General features: G+C 38.6%; 2 protein-coding genes across 2 annotated transcripts; both read left to right on the forward strand.

Annotated features, from left to right (window-relative positions):
* The first annotated feature begins 1,880 nt into the window (after positions 1–1,880).
* LOC138011576 (transketolase-like) lies at positions 1,881–11,488 on the forward strand. The gene is made up of 12 exons (XM_068858645.1): positions 1,881–2,107; positions 2,189–2,259; positions 3,653–3,699; positions 4,619–4,732; positions 5,358–5,455; positions 5,733–5,924; positions 6,372–6,499; positions 7,303–7,496; positions 7,775–8,096; positions 8,761–8,975; positions 9,878–10,082; positions 10,839–11,488. The coding sequence occupies exons 1-12, from the start codon at positions 1,998–2,000 to the stop codon at positions 10,997–10,999; spliced, it is 1,857 nt and encodes a 618-aa protein (XP_068714746.1). The 5' UTR covers positions 1,881–1,997; the 3' UTR covers positions 11,000–11,488.
* A 7,443-nt stretch (positions 11,489–18,931) lies between these two features.
* LOC138010558 (growth hormone secretagogue receptor type 1-like) lies at positions 18,932–21,174 on the forward strand. The gene has a single exon (XM_068857537.1). The coding sequence runs from the start codon at positions 19,035–19,037 to the stop codon at positions 19,980–19,982; it is 948 nt and encodes a 315-aa protein (XP_068713638.1). The 5' UTR covers positions 18,932–19,034; the 3' UTR covers positions 19,983–21,174.
* The last annotated feature ends 1,327 nt before the right edge of the window (positions 21,175–22,501 follow it).

The following is a 22,501-nucleotide window of genomic DNA, read 5'->3' on the forward strand; positions in this document are numbered from 1 at the left end:
ATTACATGAGGGAAAAAATCACAGCTTATCAGAAGGTTCAACTTGCAATATAGTTAACTCCCCATGACAAGGAACCAAATTATAAAAATACCCAACCAACAGTAATAATTTGGAAATAACCAATATGGTTGCCCAATTATCACACTGCCTGAGGTTTGTAATGGAAATACCCACCAATGAGCAAATATATAAAGCTGACACCCACAACTTACAGTCAAAAAGGAAATAGACAAAAGAGACAAGTGATCCTTGCATTTATCTGCCAGGGACAAAGATTACAATCGTCCAACTCTTGATGTTGACCATTGTTTCTGCAAAGTCAAAAATTCACTCTTCTAGACGAAGATATTTATCACCAGGTAATTCCATCGTTTTGGAAATAGAAACTGCTTTATTATTCATCAACGTCACAAAGTCTTGCCGATTTGGGGGATGATTTGTTGAAATCAAGCACGTTTCCAACAGACCTGTTTATTTTCAATTTTCACCCAGTTATTTTCCGACGCAGCTGTTAAATGACATGAGGATTTGAAAAGGCTTTTCACAAAAAAGCATGTTTTCCCTCGCACCTAACACAAAGGCGACCTCCGCTTCAGTATTTTTCATACCGAGATAAATTTTGAAAAGAGAAGGGGATTGAAAAATGGCGTGAATAAATTGCAAGAGAAGAAAGAGGCTATCAGTGAAATCAACATACACAGACTAGCCGATATAATCTACATGTCACTGAAAAGTTGACCCGGTCTTTGAGAGTAAAAATATTATGGTCGACTGGTGATTTTTTTGCTTTGTTTACTTGACCTGCAGTATGTCTGTGAAATTTGAGCTTGCGTGACGATCTCCGTAGACGTGAAAAATCAGAGTGATTTTGATTCAAGACATTCAAGAATTTAATAGTATTTGTTAATTCGACAATAACGCACTCAAACAGTTTTCATTCTCTTTTCATTTAGAAAATTAAGAAAGGAAAAAGGGCGACAAGTGGGCCGCAAACAAACATCAATTGTTGTAATTCAAGAAATTCGTAATTCCTGCACGCGCTGCAGGCCTACAAATCTTACACCAGACAGATAAGTGCACTACCAAAGAAATAACAACCATACAAATATTACGGAAAACAGGACAGCGGGACAACGTAGTCTAAACTGGGACAGTTGGAACGTTTTCATCATTAACTGAATTTCTGATGTTGTGTGTAATGCCGCATGTCAAAAGCTTGTTACAAGGAGTTACTAAGTATTTGACAAGGATGGTCAAGGAATAAGCATTTGATGTCCATAAATTAAAATGATATTGCGATTTAGGGATAAGATGGACTGAAAGCGCAACATTGCACGTCAAAGATCGAGGAAATAATTGTGACTATTGAGGCAGGCTTTAAATATTGCCTCACCTGGAGTGTTGAATTCGGGGATCGAATGGTGAACCAAAATTAGGATCATACCCCCAACAAAGCCGCCACCCTTTCTTCACGCCCCCTCTTATGTTGGATTTGTCGTAAATAGCGTATTCTTACGCCATTAACGCTGCTGTTTACCTTTCTGTCGGTGGCTTTGTATACATTAAGATTCTAGTTTATTGCTATAAACGGTTTATTCGACGCTTGATTGACATCACCGTGACGTAAGCAAATATTTTTTCCGCAATGCCTTTTCTGTAGCAGCCATTTAGTTTGCTTGAAACTGCTCAAGAGACAGGTAGATGAATCTTGATGAAGTGAAGAAAATCTTGAAATGAAAGATCTTTTATTTGTTATCTCTAAAATGCGATTAGAAGTTGACTTGCCAATTCATAAAAGGACACATATGATTGCACCCCCTCCCTGCACGGGAACATTTTCCGAGTCAACATTTTCGGTCACGTGGTGAAATTAGGGGGACTAAAGTGGGGTTAGGAATGTTTAATAACCTCATTCTTTGCAAGAGGAAAGGAGGAGGAAGACCTGTTCTTTAGGAATTCTATAACTTGTTAGAGTCCAAGGGTAAATCCAAAGCAACATGGGACAAGACAATAAAGGTCCAGATGAGAAGACGTTGAAGTTTCTGGAAGACATGGCAAACAAGCTAAGAATTCATAGCATCGAATCAACGAATGCAGCTGGTTCGGGGTTAGTGGCAAAGGAGTTTTCTACATTCTGCTCGAGTGCGGGATGGATAGTTGTCTTAACCGTTCGTTTTTTATTTTGCAGCCATCCAACTTCCTGTTGCTCAATGGCAGAGATAATGTCAGTCCTGTTTTTCCACACGATGCGTTACAAAGGTGAGTTCGAATACAGTTTAGCTTAGTTTCGTGGTAGTTTGCAAACTGTGCTTGTGCATATTGCGTCACAATGCATACCAAAAGCCTTGGGCGGTTCCTTGTTGTCATGTTTTGTATTTCTTTTTACTTCTTTACCTTTAAATTTGAGATAATATCCGGGAAGACACCAAACAAATGAAAAAGATGGATTGTTCCCAGCACCAGCACCAGCAAGTTAATAGAGTCATGTCGATTTCATGTGATATTAATATTGGCCACTGTGTTAAGAAAGATTCAATGACACACATTATTATTGTATTAGACATAAGTTTCTAGCCGTGTTTGCTTACCTACATCCCTTTACCGAAATTGATCTTTTGGCGTCATTCATATAGTTATTGTCATGTGAAGTGATAGTTTTCAGTGTGAGATGTTTTCGTGAATTAACTCGTCATGGATGAATTCTTATTGCTATAACATTTGCAAATTTAATTCCAAGCTCTTTACCAGTTTTCATATGTACATACATGCTCCTACACATTTTATTCATGTACTTTTCGAATGAATGTTAGTCATAATGGAAGTGGTGGTTGTACAGGGTGAGGATTTTATGTCATTTAACATCCCACCCAACCCTTAGTAAATTGCCTTCTGTATGGACTGGGAACTACAACGATCAACGTCATTCCAAGGGCCTTTTCCTTCACTTTTTCCTCAAATCAAAGGGAAAGGGGGTTTCAACAAAACACTGACCCCCGGTCAACTGACCCCCTTACTGACCCCCTACTGACCCCCTATAAAATCAATGGGAAAATGAATACTGCTTACTTAAGCCTCAACAACCCTTTTTAAACAGCATTGTTCAACAGTATTTAAGTCTAAGCACCCATTTTAAAAAGGTTAGCTTACATGAAGTAATCGGCCATCACAACAATAATCGAAAACTAACCTTTTCAAAATGGGTGCGTAGACTTAAATACTGTTGAACAATGCTGTTTAAAAAGGGTTGTTGGGGCTTAAGTAAGCAGTATTCATTTTCCCATTGATTTTATAGTGGGTCAGTAGGGGGGTCAGTAAGGGGGTCAGTTGACCGGGGGTCAGTGTTTTGTCGAAACCCAGGGAAAGGTCCTGGGACCAAGTTTATACAAGAATGACCTATAAAATGCTGAATCCACCAGCATTGACCGTTTTACAACAACCTGAACATTTTGGTCATTCTACTGGAAAGTTTCCAAACATAAATTCTAAGGCATATTCCTTTTTTGCCATTCCGACTGAAATGATTGGAAAATTTCTGTCCCTTTTGTCAACTCCCACTTGACCAAAATTTCTTGCCATATGAGTAAGTAAATAGTCAAGGAACAACAAGAAACAAAAAAGGTATATTTTATATTTTATTTGTGTAATATTTCAGTTTCTGAACCAAGGGATGCTTCAAGTGACAGATTCATTTTGTCAAAGGTAGGGTTATGCTCTTCAATTTGTTCATTCTAACAATTCATTGATCAGGGAAATTATTGCTTTTTTGTACCCAAATTCTAATTGTTGGCATCATTACTAATTTAAAGTCATTGTTTTGCCGCCAAACTAGTTGGGGCCAGGGGTGTGGGGTATAGTTACTATTTCTATGGAGTCACTTGACCTGATCCAAACCTCTACATGTACACATATGTATGCAGGGGATTCAATAACTTTATCCCTAATTGGCTAGCAACAGGGGCGCATCCAGCATTTTTTGAAAGTGGGAGCCGAACAAGAATACTAATCAGCGCGTGCTAGAAAATTTTGAAAATTTGGGTACTCTTACATGCACTCTGGTGCAATCTGGAACGTAAAGTATCAGGATTCCATATTGAATAAAATTATAAGTTATGGTTATAATGATGCATGGTTTTTGACTCTTCGCTCCAAAGTCACAAAATATATATAATTATATATTTAGGCATTAAGATTTTACGTTGTTACAGTCTCTGTAAGATAGGTTGACTGTAGACAAGTATTTCGCATCCAGTCTTCTTCCTTATTTCGAAAGGATGATATTAACGCCTGTAAGTTGGAAGTTTATTCGCACAACTTTGGTCATACTATTAGCGAAAAATCACGCTTTAGCTAAAAAAATCAAAAGCTCCAACTGACTGCTTACAAAATGATAAAATTATTGTATATTTTGACAAAAAAAAAATCTCCGACGAACTGAAAGGGGGGGCCGCGGCCGCCTCGGCCCCCTAAATCCGCCCCTGGGCAATGATGGAATAGGGGGCTGTGATCTTAGTGCAAACCCAAACATGAGTGTGTGCTCATTGGCTAAACAGATGGCGGTAAGAGGCCATACAGGCGGTGGTAAATCGCTTGTAACCTATGACAATTTTTCCTGTTTCAGGGCCATGCTGCCCCCATCTTATATGCTGCCTGGGCTGAAGCTGGTTTGTTTCCGACATCAGACCTGAATAAACTCAGAACTATTGACTCTGATCTGGAAGGGCACCCTACCCCTGTGAGTACTATGTGTCTTAGACACTGTGTTGCAAAGGGATCTGGTTTGTCATTGTATTAAAGTGACTTTCTGTTCATTTCTTGGGGAGCAGAAGGGGTAAGGGATTATTGGTTAGTCTTTATCCATAAATTGCATCAATATTGAAGACCATTATTACGAATAGTGGGAGGCTAATATGGAAGACAGAGTGTTGGTGTCACTGTGCCCCCTGTCTTCTAAATGCATGCTTAGTTTACTGTTACCAAATATTCATGTGTAGGGCTTCAGAACATTTGAGACTTTTAAGTGAGCTTTTAGAGCCACTACAAACTTGAGCAGAGTTTAAAAGTTGGAGCTAATTTCCAATGTCCTCAAGGAACTACATGTAGATCTATAATTTTAATGTGACAATTCTGAAGGTAAAGTTTTGGTTTGTTGCAATAAATTGATATATTTCTTGTTAGTTTGATTATACTCATTGGAAAACTCCTGTTTTCTGTTTTAGACGGTTTTTTTCTCATAAAAACAGTTTTCCAACACATTTTAATCCCTGAAACTTGGAAGCAGAACTTACCTGCAAGTAAAGCTTATAGACTATTCTGTGCTTATTTCCTTCTTATCATTCAGTGCTTGTTGTTCTCCTTAGCGACTGTCCTTTGTCGACTTTGCCACAGGATCATTGGGTCAAGGTTTAAGTTGTGGTTGTGGTATGGCTTACATGGGAAAGTACATTGATAAAGCAAGGTGAGGGACCAAAAATAGTCTTTCAGAAAGTTTGAAGATGCTTTTTCTTTACATGTTTTTTTTTTAAATTTTTGTAACGAGTACCCGGAGAAAACCTCTCAGTGCAGAGTAGAGAGCCAATAAACTCGACCCACATATGACACAGAGACTAAGAATCGAACCCAGGCCACATTGGTGGGAGGCAGGTGCTGTCACCACTGACTGCGCCATCCCTGCACCCCCTATGAATGGCTTATTGTTTTAAAGGAGTTATTTAATTGTTGTTTTTCTGTACTAGTTACCGAGTGTATGTAGTGATTGGTGATGCAGAATCAGCTGAAGGATCGGTCTGGGAAGGAATGAACTTTGCAAGTTATTACAAACTGAACAATCTGTGTGCCATTTTTGACATCAACCGTCTTGGACAGAGTGATCCCACAATGCACGGGCATGACTTAGAGACATACAAGAAGAAGACAGAGGCTTTTGGGTGAGGAGATCATCTGACTCCTATAATTTTTAAATTATTTCTTCTCTTAGATGATTGTCAAGCATTTTAAATTTAGTTCAATGAATGTGTCATTCTAGAAAATTTCCAGACCCCCTGAGGCAATTTCAAGTAGGATGCTGGCTCAACCCTTAAGATTTTCCATTTTTACAAGGAAAGATCAAACCTCTCTTCCCCTATAATTTACATTAATACATCACCTACCCACACACTCACTTACCTTTGATGTTGGGTACACTGTGTACACTTGTAGTTGATCCTAATGCTGTATTATATCACATTCATAAAGTACCTTTAAATGACTGCCCTAATCTAATCCCCAATATTGCTGTGTGTGACTCATTTTTTTTGTCTTGGTTTATTACAGTAGTTATAAAAAATTATTCACTTTATATGCCATTTTTAAGGAACACAGGATTCTTTTTTCAGGTTTCACACATTGATAATTGATGGGCATGATGTAAAAAGTGTCTGCAATGCACTTGAGGAAGCTTCCAAGTACACAGACGGTCCCACTGCTATTCTGGCTAAGACTTTCAAGGGAAAGGGTGTGAAAGGTAACAAACATAATTTAATGTAATGTAAGTTTAAGTTTAGAAAGGTGTACACAAGATGAGATCATCATGTTCAACCCATTGACACGCAAACCCCCTAGGAAATCCCCAGTTGACGAGTAAAATCATCTGGCATTAGACAGTAAAATCTTTTAAGTCTCACTCACAGGGCTCCATGGGTTAACTTGGATGCAGAGACGTTTTGGTCCAATTTATCAGTACTGTAACACACAGTGCAAGTTTAGGAAGATACTGACCAAATCAAAATAAGAACAGCAATTTGACATAAGTAATTTTCTGAGGAAACAATGTTAGATCAAGAGGGTTTTCACATGTGTCCCATGAAACTTGTACTCATTCAGAATATTGGGTCTCATTGATTTGTCTTCTACTTGAAGTTACTTGTTTTTAGACCTCAAGAGTTTGACTGGATTTAGGTGATTGCTGGACCTGTATCATTGTTTCAGAAAAGAGAGGGGTCTCTGGTAAAAAAAAACTCTATGAAGGTCAGTTTCATGACCAGACAAAATAGAAATTTTACAAAGGTTTGGTGGGAGCTGTGGAAATTTGACCCACTGAAATAGAAAATATAGACCATTTTCGAATTCTCACGGCTGGACTGTGTCTAGCATGGAGTGGAGGCTAATGCAGGTAAATCTTTTCAACTGCAAATTAATTTGCCAGCATTATCCTTCATTTCATGCTAGATCCAGTCCAACCATTAGAATACGAAACTGGCCTATTCCTTGTTGCCACCCTGCCTTACAAACTTATCTGGAAGCCTGATGTACATGTATTGCTTGCAGGCGTGGAAGATTTTGATAATTTTCATGGCAAAGCTCTTGGTGATAAAGGCAAAGATGCAGTCCAGATTATGAAAGCACAGTTATCTTCGGAGGGAAACTCATTGGAACGCCCACCAGTTGTGGAAGATGCTCCAAAAATTGGTGATCTTAAAGTGAAATTGTCCCAGCCACCAAGTTACAAACTAGGAGATCAGGTTCATTTATTTCAAACTTTGATACAGTACATTGTCCGAGAAGGCAGTTGCCTCCAATTTAGATAGAAAATGGCAGCAGAATTGTACTTACCTCCATATCCATTTCAATTACATGTATTTTGTTTTCAATAAAAAAAAACATGGCAAGGTGTCTTCCAGGAATGGAACTCTATTTTAATTCAAATATTCTTCACTGTTTTCCTTACAAGTACATGTAAGAAACTGATCACCTGAATGAATGCAAGAATTTCTTTGGGTTTTTGTTTTTTTTTTTGTAGGTTGCTGTTCGTTTGGCATATTCAAAAGGGCTTATCAAACTTGGCGAAGCCTGCGACCGTGTGATGGCCCTGGATGGAGATACCAAGAATTCTACCTATTCTCTCAAGTATAGAGAGAAATTTGCTGGCCGGCATATTGAGTGCTATGTAGCTGAACAGAATATGATTGGTGTGGCCATGGGTTTAGCTGCACGTGGTCGTGCAATCACTTTCTCCAGCACCTTTGCTGCCTTTTTCACTCGTACATTTGACCATTTGAGAATGGCCGCTGTGTCTCAGACCCCTGCTAACTTTTGTGGATCACACTGTGGTGTTTCCATTGGTATGTTGTCTTTCTTTGTGTGGTCTCCTTATGAAAGGGACATAGTTTTGTTTTTGAGTAGATGCATTCAATCCTGAAGTTCCCTCATTGATGATTTCTCCTTAGAAAATCTAAGATTAAGGGGGAAATTGAGAGGTGAAAAGTTTATTGTGATCTCAAATTTTACACTAATTAAACCTTAGCCGTTTAAAGCTGTGTCTTGACTACCATACACTGTCTTTTATTTAACATATCTTCCCTGGATATGATTTTTATTGCCTTGCAGGGTTACTTCCAAAGAAAACTTCTCATTTCTACCCAGTTTTTCCATAGTGAAGTTGAATGCAGTGTTGGACAGCAAATAGTTTCTTGTGCTGCAGCAGCAGTGCATGTTAAACTGCTGACTCTACGTGTAATAGTAACCAGTAATCTGTGGCACCTTTACAAAGGTCATTGGGTGCTTTTAAGCATCCAGTAATCATTATAATTATGATAATTGTTAATATAAAATAATTAATATTTTTATTTAAAAATAGTAATTTATTCTTACTCTTCCTCTCCCCCTCCCCCCACCAATCCTCCCAACTCAAGCTTTTGAGACGTCCTCCACTTTATTTAACATTGACCACAAGGCAGGAGTGCTTCATGTGGTATCTTCATGCCACTTTTTTCTTGTGTTGATCAGGTGTGGATGGACCATCACAAATGGCCTTGGAAGACATTGGTATGTTCCGATCCATTCCCAACTGTGTTGTTTTTTACCCAAGTGATGCAGTTTCATGTGAATGTGCAGTTGAACTAGCAGCCAATTACAAAGACATGACCTTCATCCGTGCCACACGGGGAAATACCCCTGTTATTTATGAGAACAATGAAGTGTTCGAGATTGGCAAAGCTAAGGTGAGAGAGGAGATGGGTGAGACCATTTTAATGTTTGTCTCGCATTCACCAAATTTATTTATTGTTATATATTTTCATGTAGCTTACCACAGAGTGTCTTTTGTTTAGTTGCTCACATTCTTTCAGTGTGTAAGAGCTGGGATTTGTTTTTGATGAGCTGCCAAGTTCTTTCTTTGATTCAACTGCAATTCAGCTTGAACAATTTGAATTTTATCAATAGCATTTGAAATAGTTGCAGCACTACCTGACCTGCAGGTAGCTTACATGTATATGGCTAATTTAGATGGGTCAGGAGATACATCAGTAAGGGAAAAAATATTATAAAAACATTATGTTGATCGGAAAAAGAGAATTGAGTTTAGGACTCGCTCATTGAAAGAAGAGAAAAGCTGAGTGAAGAAATTTGAGCATCAAATAATAAATAGAAAAACAAGAAATTCACTATCTTAGACAGCACTCTTCAAAATGCATGCTCTGTAGCTGTTATGTTTGGTGATCTTGACTTGTCCATGACATTTACTGTGGTAAGCATGTTATGGTTTGATCATTTATTGTGGCCTGTGCTCAAAATGAAATTAAACCTACGAGATAAGTCTGTTATTTTCCTCCTGTTTTTCAGCCCAATAAATTCAAAAAGAGGCTCTGCTTTTTTAGAGCTATGTTTTTATGTGTTATGAATTTCACTTCAGCTCTGCTACAAAGAACTTAAAAGAATCGCCAAAAGTAGAGCCCAGGCATCCTGATCTCGAAACCGTCATTTTATTTGTTTCTAAAGCAAAGTTAAAAAACTTAAAAGCCTCTTTAAGCTCAAACCTCATTTATTGTCAATTATTTTATATTTACTATAAATTGTAATAATAAACAAAACACAGTAATAATATTGAAAATAATTTCGTTTTCAGATTGTAAGAAAGAGTGCTGGTGACAAAGCTCTTGTCATTGGGGCAGGAGTGACTTTGATTGAAGCACTCAAGGCAGCCGATAAGGTCAAGACCATTCGCGTCTTGGATCCGTTTACCTTGAAGCCACTTGATAAAGCAGCCATCATTGAGAATGCCAAAGCTGTTGGAGGAAAGATAATTACTGTTGAAGATCATTACATTGAAGGTAATGTCTCGCTTTAATTAGATAAGAAAATAATTAATGCATTCACTTTCAGGGCATAAAGTTAACACCACTCCTCTTCCGTTACAATAAGTAGTAAGATGCGCTGGAGATCTGAATAGGGGTAAACACCCCCATGCAGGTAAAAAAAAATTGAATACAGTAGAGATCTGTGCCAAAAGTTAATGAACAGTAACTCATTCACACATAAAGTGCCCCCAAATCAGCAAATAAAGTCAACTGTCACCAGCCAGAGTAAAACTCTCATGTGGGGAAGGGCTAATTAGCTGAGCAGGAATTTGTATTAAAAGTTAGTTCTATTCATCAACCCCAGTTGATTTGTATTGGGGTTTACAGAGGAGTATGTGTTACTCAAGTGGTACCTGCTGATTGGTCATAGCTTTGATGAAGAATTTATTAATAATTATTATTACGTTCGTTATTATTTCATATTGCATAATTTTTGCAGTTTGTCCTGAACAATTCATGAATATAGTCTATGCTAGTTCATTTTTCACCCAAGTTAAAAGTGGCCTTTCATGTTATTCTGTAAGTATTTTCAAGAAACGTCTTAGAGCTTGCTTGTATAATTAAATTTATTTTATCTAATTTGTTATATGTAAATTACCTTGTTTATCTGAGTAGATTCCATTTATATTGTATTAGTATTTGTATTATTGATATACTTATCAGATGAAATTAAAGGTTGGAAAGATCATTACATGGCATCTGTATTTTTGTTTTGCCTTTTTGATTCAGGTGGCATTGGTGAGGCTGTGGCAGCTGCTGTTGTAAATGAACCTGGGTTGACTGTACAGATGTTGGCTGTAAGAAAAATCCCACGTAGTGGCCCTGGCGACAAATTATTGGAGCTGTATGGAATCAGTGCTGCTGACATTATTAAAGCTGTTGAAGCTTAAGGCAGTGACACCATCAGTTAATGTAATTGTTCAATCATTCCCTGCGTAGATATAATATTTACATAAACTAAGTTTCTCATTGAAATCCTAGGCATATTTTAAAAGGAACGTCATTTGGATCCCAATGATTTTGTTTGTCAGCACTTGAGACATACAGATGTAATTTTCTTTGAGAATTCCTACAATTACAAAGAATGCTTGCGCTTCAACTTTAGTGCAGGAAAAATAATAATGATAAAATTAAAATATGATTATTATTATTATTATTATTGTTATTATTGATAATGCTTTTAATTATTTAACCATAATAATTGTTGTGAACCTAACATCAAGCAAGGAATCTTGGTGGTCTCTTGGAAAATGTCTCTTGATCTCTGCATCCCAAATTCTTCCCTAAAAACAGCAACACAACCTGTTAACACAACGTCATTGTTCGTGGAATTCTATTTGTAGCACTTAAAAGTTGAATAAAGTAACAAGACTTGTCAATCGTTTGTTTTGTTTCGTTGTTTGGCAACTAACTGACAGCTAGAGGGGTTTTGTTTGCCGAATTGGATTCCCTAATTTTATCAGCTCCCAACCCCATCCCTCCCCCATCCTTTCCCCGCCCCCAAAGGATCCCGGGACTATTTCACAATTGAGCATGAGATGGTAAATAGCCAACAAGGCTTGCAGCGCCGAATTGGCTATAACCAGACTCGTATCCAACAAGCGCGAATGGAATAATTTTTGATTTATCAAATTGCCGTTAAATTCTGAACGCTTGGATAACTGCAAATTTAAGCCAATCAGTTTCCATTTTGGGAATATTTGACACAACCAGTTTCCATACATTAGGGCATACGGTATATGCGCTGATAAGCGAACTGGAGTGGACCAATCAGAAAGCTAGAAGCATAATATCCGAGTTCGTAAATTTAATGTTTTGCATTTAAATTGCAGATATGAAATGATTTATGTGGAATTCTCATATTGTCTATCGTACATCTTACCAATTCCGAGATATAACACTAATGGCCTTTTGCAGGATAGTGATCACATGGTACAAATCCGCCATACTGGGATGCAAATTGCCCACTGGGACATCTAAAACAAAGAAAATTAAGATTAACTAGCTTTGTTTTAGATGTCCCAGTGCGCAATTTGCGTCCCAGTATGGCGGATTTGTACCATGTGATCACTATCCTGCAAAGGTGCCCATTCGCAATGGTAACGCACATGCAATGGATCCCATGGTTGTGTTGTAGTAGTCATCTAAGGGCGCGTTCGATTGACCCTATTCCGGAATAAGAATACGTGGAGTGATGTTTTAAAACACTATGTATGGCGTTTGGCAGCAACAAGAATAATAAAGCTGTGTTTAAAATAGCAGTTTAGCAAATGTTTGACAATATTGATGTGAATCCCCGCAAAAACGAAGGATTTCTAACTTCTATTCCATGTATTCCTATTCCGGAATAGGGTCAATCGAACGCGCCTTAAGTCTCTTCTCCTCAAAGTGATTTCTCATTCGCGGTCCAATTGTGATATTTCATGCAAACAGTCACCAAGTATTATTTATGTACCTGTGAGTTTCATCAATAAAACATGTTCATTTGTCTCCTGCAGTTGTTCGGCCAAATTTTTTGTTGTCTTAATAGTCTGTGGTCTGCATTTGGTGGAGCGAACACTTGCTGAAACCAAGGTGAGAAACTTAATCAAAATCTAATGTTTTTAACAGAAGTCAGAAATAAAGCTGACTTACGTTATTGATGGCTCTTTTGTAAAACAAGGAAGAGTTCACAGTCCAGGGGGGACTCCCATTTAAAAAGGCGAGGGGAGCTTGTCGTCTCGCTTAGGGGTATGAATTTTGGATTTTGGTCTTTCTTAGGGTCATCTGTAGCCGTGAAGGTCTCCTTTAGGGTTGCGCGCGAAGAAATATAACTGTATATTTACAATTTTATTTTTCTTCGCGTGGGTGAAAGTATTAGATGATGATGTCTTTGCCGTCATTCAAAGTCCCTGTATTTTTTGTTTCTCTGTGTCTTGATATAGTCTCTTTTAGGGGTCAAAAAATACCTGGGCCACGCCCATATTGGTCTCCTTTGGGGTTTAATTTAAAATTTCCGAAGAGCATCTCTCCTCTTTTTATATGGGAGTCTCCGCCCCCTTCCCCCACCCCCCGGGTTCACATTTTACTAGCTAAACTAACAAAGCTACTGGAGAGACAAGAGGAATTCCTCACTACCTTGACAGTAACTCAAAAAATCTTATTTACATGATACACTGTTGACGCTGCAACAAACAGTACATACGAGAGACAAAAGACCGTTTCAACTTAACACCGACGTCCCGTTGACAGACCCACTTCCTCTTCAAGACAAACAACTTCTTCTGATTTTTTCACCAGCAATAACCACACTCCTCGCGACATGGAACTAGTGGACTCCATACGCAAATCTAATCGATAGGAGTCAAACACTTGAATCCAAAGGTGTAAACAAAAGAGACGGATTGTAAATAGTATTAAATAGTATCAGAAACCCATAAGAGTTGAAACGTGTAACGGCCCCTTGTGTGCTTGGAAACAAGCTTCTGAATATTCAATTTGCTAAGTACCATATTTGGAACAACAAGAGCAAGGGGTTTCCAAATACGGTACTTAGCACTGAAACGTTCAACCAATCAGTTCGCACTGAATATTCGGAAGCTGTGAAAGCGCGTTACACGTTTCAACCCTTATGGGTTTCTGATAGTATGTATCTGTGAAAAATAAAAACGAAAAAGCGAGGTGACACACGTAACACCAACCCGGTGTGGCCAACACATCACGCATGCGCACAATCATTTCACCCGGTCACTTAAATTTTTTTGTGACACACTGATCTCTTTTGCATTCTCGTCAGCACAACCTCGGATGTTATGTCTGCGCATGACCCGAGGCTCTGGGAAACTCTGTGTCGGAGAACATTCGCCGTGGGGTTCTTGTGGCCTAAAAAAAACATGAATGCACCAATCAGAGACGCCTTTCATTGTTCTTCACGAAAACTAGTGAGAAGATACTTTGTTTCAGGGTTCCCCAGAGCTCTTCTCTCCCTCAGTCATGCGCAAAAGAGAAGATCTCTGGGGTCTTGGTGATCCACCGTCCCACACGCTTGTCGTGGGAGAACAGTTTTACTCTTTCCAACCCAGCTTACCACATGTTTTGCATGTGAAGCTGCCGTTTAAAAGGGTGCCTAAATCAACATTATGGGATGTTAGCCATCCCATGCTGATGAGGACCTTTCCTTCAAATTGACCGGGTGAAATAATTGTGCGCATGCGTGGTATTTTGGACACACGGGGCTGGTTCACAACGGGGCTGGTGTTATGGTGTGTCACCTTCCTCTTTTGTTTTGTTTTGTTTTGTTTTTCTTTTACTAGTATATCTGTAATCCTATTCCTAGTTTTCTGATGGCTTAGATAGACATATATTTATATATAGATATATATTTTTTTCTTTCTTTTTTTTTAATGGAACGGCAAATCATTTAACTCCCTCAAGAAGTGTGCCGGACAAAATACTGGAATGTGTATCCTAACAGTCGTTCAGCCAGTCTTGCATCATTGTTTTATTTTTAGTCATGGAAAAATTAGTTCATATTCCAATGGAAAATGAAACGAGTACCATCTCCAAAGTATAAAGTAGTAAAAGAGTTATAAATGTTCGTTAGTTGGAGTTTTTCAAATTGCTCTTGTGGCGTCGCGAAATGTCGGCTGTTTTCTCAGGCTATTTGCTTCCGCCCGTAAAGTGTATCTAAAAATAGGTCCCTTTCAAGACCGCAAATTTATAGCCAATGTTTACCCCCTTTAATGAACAACTATTTACCGAAGCGGAGGTGGCTTGTGGTGGATATTTACCGAGCCGCAAAGCGGAGAAGTAAATATCCACCACTAGCCACCGACGCTGAGGTGAATAGTTGTTTTAGTATATGCTAAAACAGTGAGATAACACAGCACAAAAATATGATTTTAACTCATTTATTCCTGCAAAGATTACAACAATTTCGGGCGCAAATTCCGCGCAAATTGCTCGGGGGTGAATGGTTAACAATTATTCCATGAGCGCGCGTTGGATATGAGTTGGCTATAACCAGTCTCGTATCCAACAAGCGCGAGTGGAATAATTGTTTTATTAAATTCCTTTAACTCCATAAGTTTGGAAGTACGAAATACGAGCGAAAAAAACGAGAAAATCCGAGCGAAATCGAAAGAACTTGATGAAGATGCGATGTTGTGTAAGACCTTGTGGTCAGACAGACGCAGGCTCAACACAAAACAATTCTTACCTTTTCGCTTAATTATAAACGTCGGAATTGATCCAAACTTTGCACAAAAACTGTTTTTTGGCTTTTTTCAGAGAGAAATTTCGCTTTCTGGCGAAAAAACTTTTCGCTTGGCAATGTTTAGCTCAATCACTTACCATATAAGGTCAAACTAAGGTATATGAGCAGATAACCGAGATTGAGTGAACCAATCAGAGCACGACAAATGCATTATCGAGGTTGAAAATTTAGTAACAAAGGATATCCGGCGTTTGAGTAGCCAATCAGCCCAGCATCGTACAACGCGGACAAAGTAGTACGAGAATATTGGTTTCGTTCAAAGCTCCCCTTCTAATGTACGCAGTGTACGTGAGCAGAAGGTGGGATATATGACGTGCGCAGGAAAGCGATGCTTGTTACGAGCAAAGATAATAACTAAGTTGCTCAGGAAATCACTTATCAGCCAATTTGCAACTGCTAGCGTTCGCTACAATTGCGCAAGAGTTGAGAGATAAGGACGGCAGCGGTGCCTGCATTCTTATCGTTTTTATTAACAGAACGAGAATAGTTGCCTCCCACAGTCGTTGTTTTTGTTTGATAAAATCAAGAGTTGGTCTTCAGTGGCACCCAACGAGAATATAGTTCAAAACCACTTAAACATAGCATTGTAAAACGTATTTTTGTATTTAAACGGTGGATATAGGCATATTTTTATCCCCTAAAAATTTTTCATGTGTTCGGATTTCGTAGCTGAAAGTTAAGTGATCCGAAAATTATAGGGATCAAAACGTACCTTTTCGAAAATTTCAGTCAGAAAAAAGGCTTCCAAAAATACTAGGTGACCTTTTTAGGGTAAAAATCCTTTAAAAATGGGCAATTATACCATTTTTTAGGGGCTGGAAAATCCTAGGACAGGCAGGCAAGCAAGAAATTTTACAACAAATGTTCCGAAAATTCTAGATTTCAAATCGTCTTCCGAACAGATATTTTCCGAAAATTGACGTTGGGTGCCCTTGGGTCTTCGGAAGTTTGTTTTCCTTTCTTCAGTACGTCGGAACTAAGGCAGTTTTTTCGAGTCGAAGCAAATTATCAAGATATCCGACTCGATATGATATAATCTAAAAGAGAACGGGTAAATTGACGAACACGTAGAAAGTTTCATCACCAACGCTTTTGACAGCGGTGACTCAGTTGGTTGAGCATCGGGCTGCCTTGCGGGAGGTGGTGAGTTCGACTCCGGCCGGACCATTTAACGCTCAGGGTTTTTAAATAACTGAGGAGAATATGTTGCCTTTGTAATGACATCTGGAAATGGTTTGACTTTCCCTCTAGAGAGGGACGATAAACCATAGGCCCCGTGTCACAAATATCTTTCATGTTCATAAGTTCCCGGTAGGACGTTTAAGAACCCACACCGTGATTCGAGAGGAGAAGCGCGTGGAGTTCCGGTGTTGTGGTCTGTCTTCTGTTGTGTATCAGGGCTATCAGGGTTAGGATAATAACCTTGACTCGGAAACAAACCAAACTTGATGGCCCGTTGCAGTCAAGATTATTCAAGCCTGCGAATATTATGCCAACTTTCGTCTCTCAAAGAAACTTTGTCTCTTTACTAAGGGATTAGGCTCGAAATGCCAGTTTAGCTTTTGAACATCTTGCCATATCTAGCTAACAGCTCCGCGACATTTTAGTGGCATAAACTGCCAGGATCGCAGAGGACTATGAGAGAAAATTTTCGCGTGCCTCATGGTCTTTTCATTCATAGTTAAATCTCATCAAAAATGCATAAGCTAGAGGTATCTGATTCCGCAAGGGCTGAACATTTTGTAACTCGCACACTTAAACTTGACCATATTTCATATTTTTTTAGAAGACAAATGAATAATTGAATAACTAAGTTAATTTAGATGGAAAACAACTTTTTGGCTAATCTCTCTCCGTCAAATTCTCCATCAAGTGAAATTGCTTAAAATTATTTAGCAAGATGACCTGTGGTTTGATATACTTGAAATACTGAACCCACTGAATCAAGGATTGGATATTTGCAATAAACTAGAAAACAGGGAGATATTTCTACCAAAAAGCGAAAACACATATATAGGGTCACTTTGATGAGAATACGACGTCTTCGATTATTGACCAAGAACGTTTTTCTTTCCTCTAATAAAGCAACGACAACTAGCAAGTACAACCGCTTTCTCGTAAATGTGCCATATGTTCCGGATCTCAAATATCAAACTGCGCCGTACGGATTGTTACGAAACTACAGTAGATTATCCAATTAGTTCGAGACTGTGCTGTCACATGAGGGGAGCACGTTTTCATTAAATATTTTTGAAGTCAGGGAATATGCTAAGAATCTAATAAAGGTACACAAAATTTAAAAAATGATGTTACTTTCACTTATTTTCAATTCAAGTAAGAATTGGTCACGTTGCTTGTGCTTACATAATGTGTTAAAAGCTAATTTATGACGAAGTGAGTTAGGTGAAATTGTCAAAAAAACTGCTGATCGCTTTCTCTTTTTTTTTTTTTTTCTTATGTAACATTTCTTTGTCTTTGTCTTTGGCGTACTTTTCTTCTGGTTCCAAAACAATTATTCTGAGTTGTGAAATAAAGGTGAGGTGTATATAAACAACATTCACCAGGCTTGGCCTTTTCCATTGCAAAACAACTGAGCTGTTCAGTAATTGTAAACTGAAGTCCAGACAAAATGAAAACAAGATTTCTCGTGCACAAGTCTGCAAAATCTACTATCAAAGTTTCGAATAAGTTTATTGAACGTAGTGATAACATGTTCTCTTACTTCCTTAAGTTTTCACTCGATTATCTATTATAAATTTCGCGATGGAAACCTTCCACATTTTAGCGGCACTTGTATCACTATAGCATAAGCATTAAAGAGTGAGAATTTTTCGGAAAAGACTCCATTGAATAAAGGGATTTTCAACTGATTCGTTTAAAATGGTAATCAATTCAGGTTAATTGTGGAATAGGAACTGCGGTCTATACAAAGTTAACGCGTTTCCAGTACAATCTACCGATAACTTTTGGAATAAAACGCTATCGGAGTAACTGAGGTGCAGAGACAGGTGTTATTTGGAGATATTTTGAATTTTATTTAACCACTTTACATACTCAGGTACACAGGCAACTTTTTGGTTGCCACGCGTCGGATGTAAATTTAAAATGCTGTCATGATTTACACGTAATCCAGCCGATGAAATTGCAGATTTCTTTTTAACTGGAACCAGTAAAGTAATTGTCCTTATTTTTTTCTCTTTTTGCTTCAGCATTTCCAAAAACGCACTCATCAAGGTTTGAAGACAATTAACACACCCTCAAAAACAATATTTTGTTTTTTCAACGTTTGACATTCAGTTCAGATATTCGTTTCTCTATCTTAATGAATTTTCATTGGTTATTGACCGACTGTGAAACACCGATTTGATATGAGCTGATATCGAACGGGCGTTAAGGGCTAAAAGATATTTATTTCAAAACATCAAATTTAAAAGACTTGAAGACGCGCCGTAAAAAGCTTGTTTGGCAACCGTGCACTACCAAGATAATGTGTCGATACGTAAATTAGTGAACACGTGCTTTTTTCTTGGCATCACGTTCGGAAATCAGGAGTATAAAATTCACATGGTTTGTCAACACAGGAACAATTTATTGAAGAGCACAGGCTCGAAGTCCATAAGAGTCTACAGCCGTTAAAAGAACTCTTCCGAAAACGATCGCTATAACTGAAGATGGTTCTTTTAAATTTCACTTGTTCAGAAGAAATCCTTCATAACTGGAGCACCGCAGTCTTTGCGAAAAGCTCAACTCGTCTGTCACCGATCAAGTCGGAACTGAAAGCCTTAGCAACAGTCAACTCTGTAGGTAGTTTCATTGGAATAGTTGGCAATGTCCTGGTATGTTTCGTAATCGCCAAGTTTCGTTTCCTCGGTCGCCGCAAAGCAGAACTTTTCATCGTCAGTTTAGCAGTTGCTGATTTGTTAGTTTGTGTCTGTGCGCAGCCAATGTACGTCTTGTTCTTGCACGATGTTCTTCCAGATCGCCTCAACGTCATTAGAAAAACTATAACCTGGATTTCAACCCTGGTCTCTATCAGCAATCTTTTTGCAATTTCCGTTGAGCGTTTTCTTTCGCTGTATTTTCTTCATCGATTCAGCCTTTTCATTCCTGATCGTGTAATTTGGAGCGCTATTTTGATAACTTGGGTCGTCGCAATTTGCTTTGGAGCACCTTCAGCGACAATCAGACAAGCTCGCATTGTATCACAATATTTCCTAATAACGATACTTCTCATTATACCAGTTCTGTACACTGGGACGTTTTACATCGTGCGTTTGCAGCAGAAACGAATCAGAAAACAACTTTGTACAAAACAGCTTTGTACAAAACAGCTCAGTTCTTCTCAGAAAACCTTTGCAAGGGAGCGTAAAATTGTATACATGATAGCAATAGTAGTTGGCGCTTTTTATCTGTGTTTCATTCCGTTAATTATTGTACCCTTTTTTTTTAGCGTTCGCGTCTCGGCCACGGTTCGCGCGAACGCGCTGCGTGCATTTCCATGGGTAAACACTATAGCTTTTTGCAACAGTTGTCTAAACCCTTATCTTTACTACTGGCGAAGTTTGAGATTTCGACTGGCGCTGGAGTTTATTTTTCGTCGACTCTTAGAGAAGAAATGAAGTGTTCAACTTAAATCGGAACAATTGACTGATGTGCCTGTTTTCAAATGAGTTCTTAACTCCTTATTGGGCGTAAAACTTGACGCCCTGTCTGCAACTGTAGTAAAATTTCCAAACGATAGAGGTAGACTTATCAGCACGTCTTGAATTTTTGAAAAGTACAACAAGCAGGGGCACCCAACGACCAATTTGTTGTAAAATGTATTATTATACCCCAGTTAATGAAAATAAATGTTATTAAGGCATTTTTAGGTGTTTTTCAGTGTTGCTGGGAAAACATTATCTGTTCCTTTTTCCCAGCAAGACACACAAGAAATTTCCCAGCCAGCTAGATAAAATTGGTTGGTTTCCCAGCCGGCTGATCAAATTTATTTCCCAGCCAGGAATTCCGCGCGCTTTCAAATCCCTCGATCCAAAACGACCGAACAAAAGCGACAAAACCGGGACAAAACAGGTTTTTTCCGCAAGCGCAATCACTCTGACCAGCCGTCGTATGTTTGTGACTATTCTCTGGGAGAGGGAAGGGGTTCTTTTTTTTTTTTTTTTTTTTTTTTTTTTTTTGTCGTCCTCAGTCTTCAGAGTTTCTACAGCCAGCTCGGGTTGAAATGCTAGAAAAAGTCAGTAATTCCCAGGCAAAACCTCTATCAATAACAAAATTTCCCAGCCAGCTCATCGAAACACCTGTATTTTTGCCAGCCAGCAAGATTCCTCTGGGGAACAGATAATGTGAGGAACAGAGTCGTTGGGTGCCCCTGAACAAGAGGCACTGTCCAAGAAGTTTGCGTGGAAAACCTCACTAGTTATCTGTTATAAAACTGATAATGTAAATCTTGTTCCTTCAAATTTTTATCACATAAAGCGTGGGTGTCTTTGATTGCGGTATGAATATGGAATGCGTGGTGCAACGGATAAAGATGACATGTGTTTTCCATCTTCGAAGTTTAATAAAGTCATTTTAAGCACAAAGTGCATCTCTCGGTTGAAGTGCTTTGCAAAACCGGTCATGCATTAACTTAAATCTTCAAAACTTTTCTCCTTCCTTTGTAACATTATTTGACGAATTTTTATGTACGTTGAAAAATGTCAGTGATTCAACGAGAGTTTTTTTTTTCCAATAAACGAGACTTTTGCCGGAAAAAAATGTATTAAGTTCGATCAAATAATTATTGTGAATAAAGCAGCTAATACTGGCGAGACAAAAGTTTATTTTCATTTTTTTTGTTAAGTGTACTTGAAATCTTTTATCTCTGGAAATAGGAAGGAAGCAACAGAAAGTAATGGCTTTGTGTATGATTTAGTGTTGTTTTATTGGCTAGAAAGGTCATTAATATTTATACAGATTGAAAGATTGGACTTGGGGAATTAATTTTCTTTTTTTTTTTAATAATTCAACTTGAAAGTCCCGAATATGAAATTGTCACCTTCACTTATCTTGAACTACTACTCCGAACGGTTTTGGACTGAACTTTCTCAGAAGCTGACTTTGTGCTATCATTGATTTTCCTAGTTTCGTAAAGTGAACAACCTTCGCACAAAAAGAACGTCACTTTCCGATATGATAAGATTTAAGAAGATACTCTCAGCGCAGGTTTTATTTGTCGTCTTTATTTCTCTGGAAAGACGACAAATGACACTTTGACGACTAAGTCAAATATTGGACCATTGAATAGACAAAACGTTGACGTTTACAAATGGTCTATTCAAGTCTGGCTAATTTTTTTCTTGTTCCGTGCTAGTATATCTGAGAATGATCTTGTGTTTTTCATAATGTACTATTAAAGACTCCAATCGAACACAAATTGAAAGACAACTGACTTGTAGGTTGTTGACAAAAAAGCGCACAGGTAAAAAAAAGTGGAAATAGCCCTTCAAAAAACCATGGAAAACCATTTTTGTGCCCCTTATAGTAGCGTTTTGCTTCTTCATTCAATCTCGACCCCAGAGCTCTTCTCTTGACTGACGGAGAAAAGAGCTCTGGGGAACCCTCACTAAGTGTCTTGTTATTGGAGTTTCGTGAAGAACAATGAACAGCGTCTCTGATTGGTGCATTCATGTTAGCTTGAGGAGTGAGCAGGCGCTGTAAGGCTCAATTAGCCAATTTTTGGCTATGAGAACTCTACGGCGCATGTTCTACTATATAGAGTTTCCGATGCTCTGGTGACGAGAATGCTTCTTCATTGTTGAGGACATTCTCGTCACCAGAGCCTCGGATCGACCCAAGGCTCTGGGAAACTCTATGCAGGAGAACATGCGCCGTAGGGTTCTAACAGCCAAAAATTGGCGATTTGAATCTTACGGCGCCTGCTCACTCCTCGTGGTAACATGAATGCACCAATTAGAGACGCTTTTGATTGTTCTTCAAGAAAACCAATGAGAAGACACTTTGCTTCAGGGTTCCCCAGAGCTCTTCTCTCCCTCAGTCAAGAGAAGAGCTCTGGGGTCGAGATTGTGTTGAGGACGGTGCCTACTATTGTTATTGCGCATACGCTCTGCGCATCTCCATATACTCGGGTTTTCTA

This window comes from Montipora foliosa, chromosome 7 (genome assembly GCF_036669935.1).
Source record: "Montipora foliosa isolate CH-2021 chromosome 7, ASM3666993v2, whole genome shotgun sequence".
In the NCBI taxonomy this organism is placed as follows: Eukaryota; Metazoa; Cnidaria; class Anthozoa; order Scleractinia; family Acroporidae; genus Montipora; species Montipora foliosa.

What these genes read in the sequence shown, in the direction of transcription:
- LOC138011576 (XM_068858645.1), top strand. Translation starts at nt 1,998, where the DNA reads ATGGGACAAGACAATAAAGGTCCAGATGAGAAGACGTTGAAGTTTCTG. An exon ending in CCACACGATGCGTTACAAAG is followed by an intron (nt 2,260 to 3,652) that starts GTGAGTTCGAAT and finishes GTAATATTTCAG; the next exon opens with TTTCTGAACCAAGGGATGCT. An exon ending in GTTACAAACTAGGAGATCAG is followed by an intron (nt 7,497 to 7,774) that starts GTTCATTTATTT and finishes TTTTTTTTGTAG; the next exon opens with GTTGCTGTTCGTTTGGCATA.
- LOC138010558 (XM_068857537.1), top strand. Translation starts at nt 19,035, where the DNA reads ATGGTTCTTTTAAATTTCACTTGTTCAGAAGAAATCCTTCATAACTGG.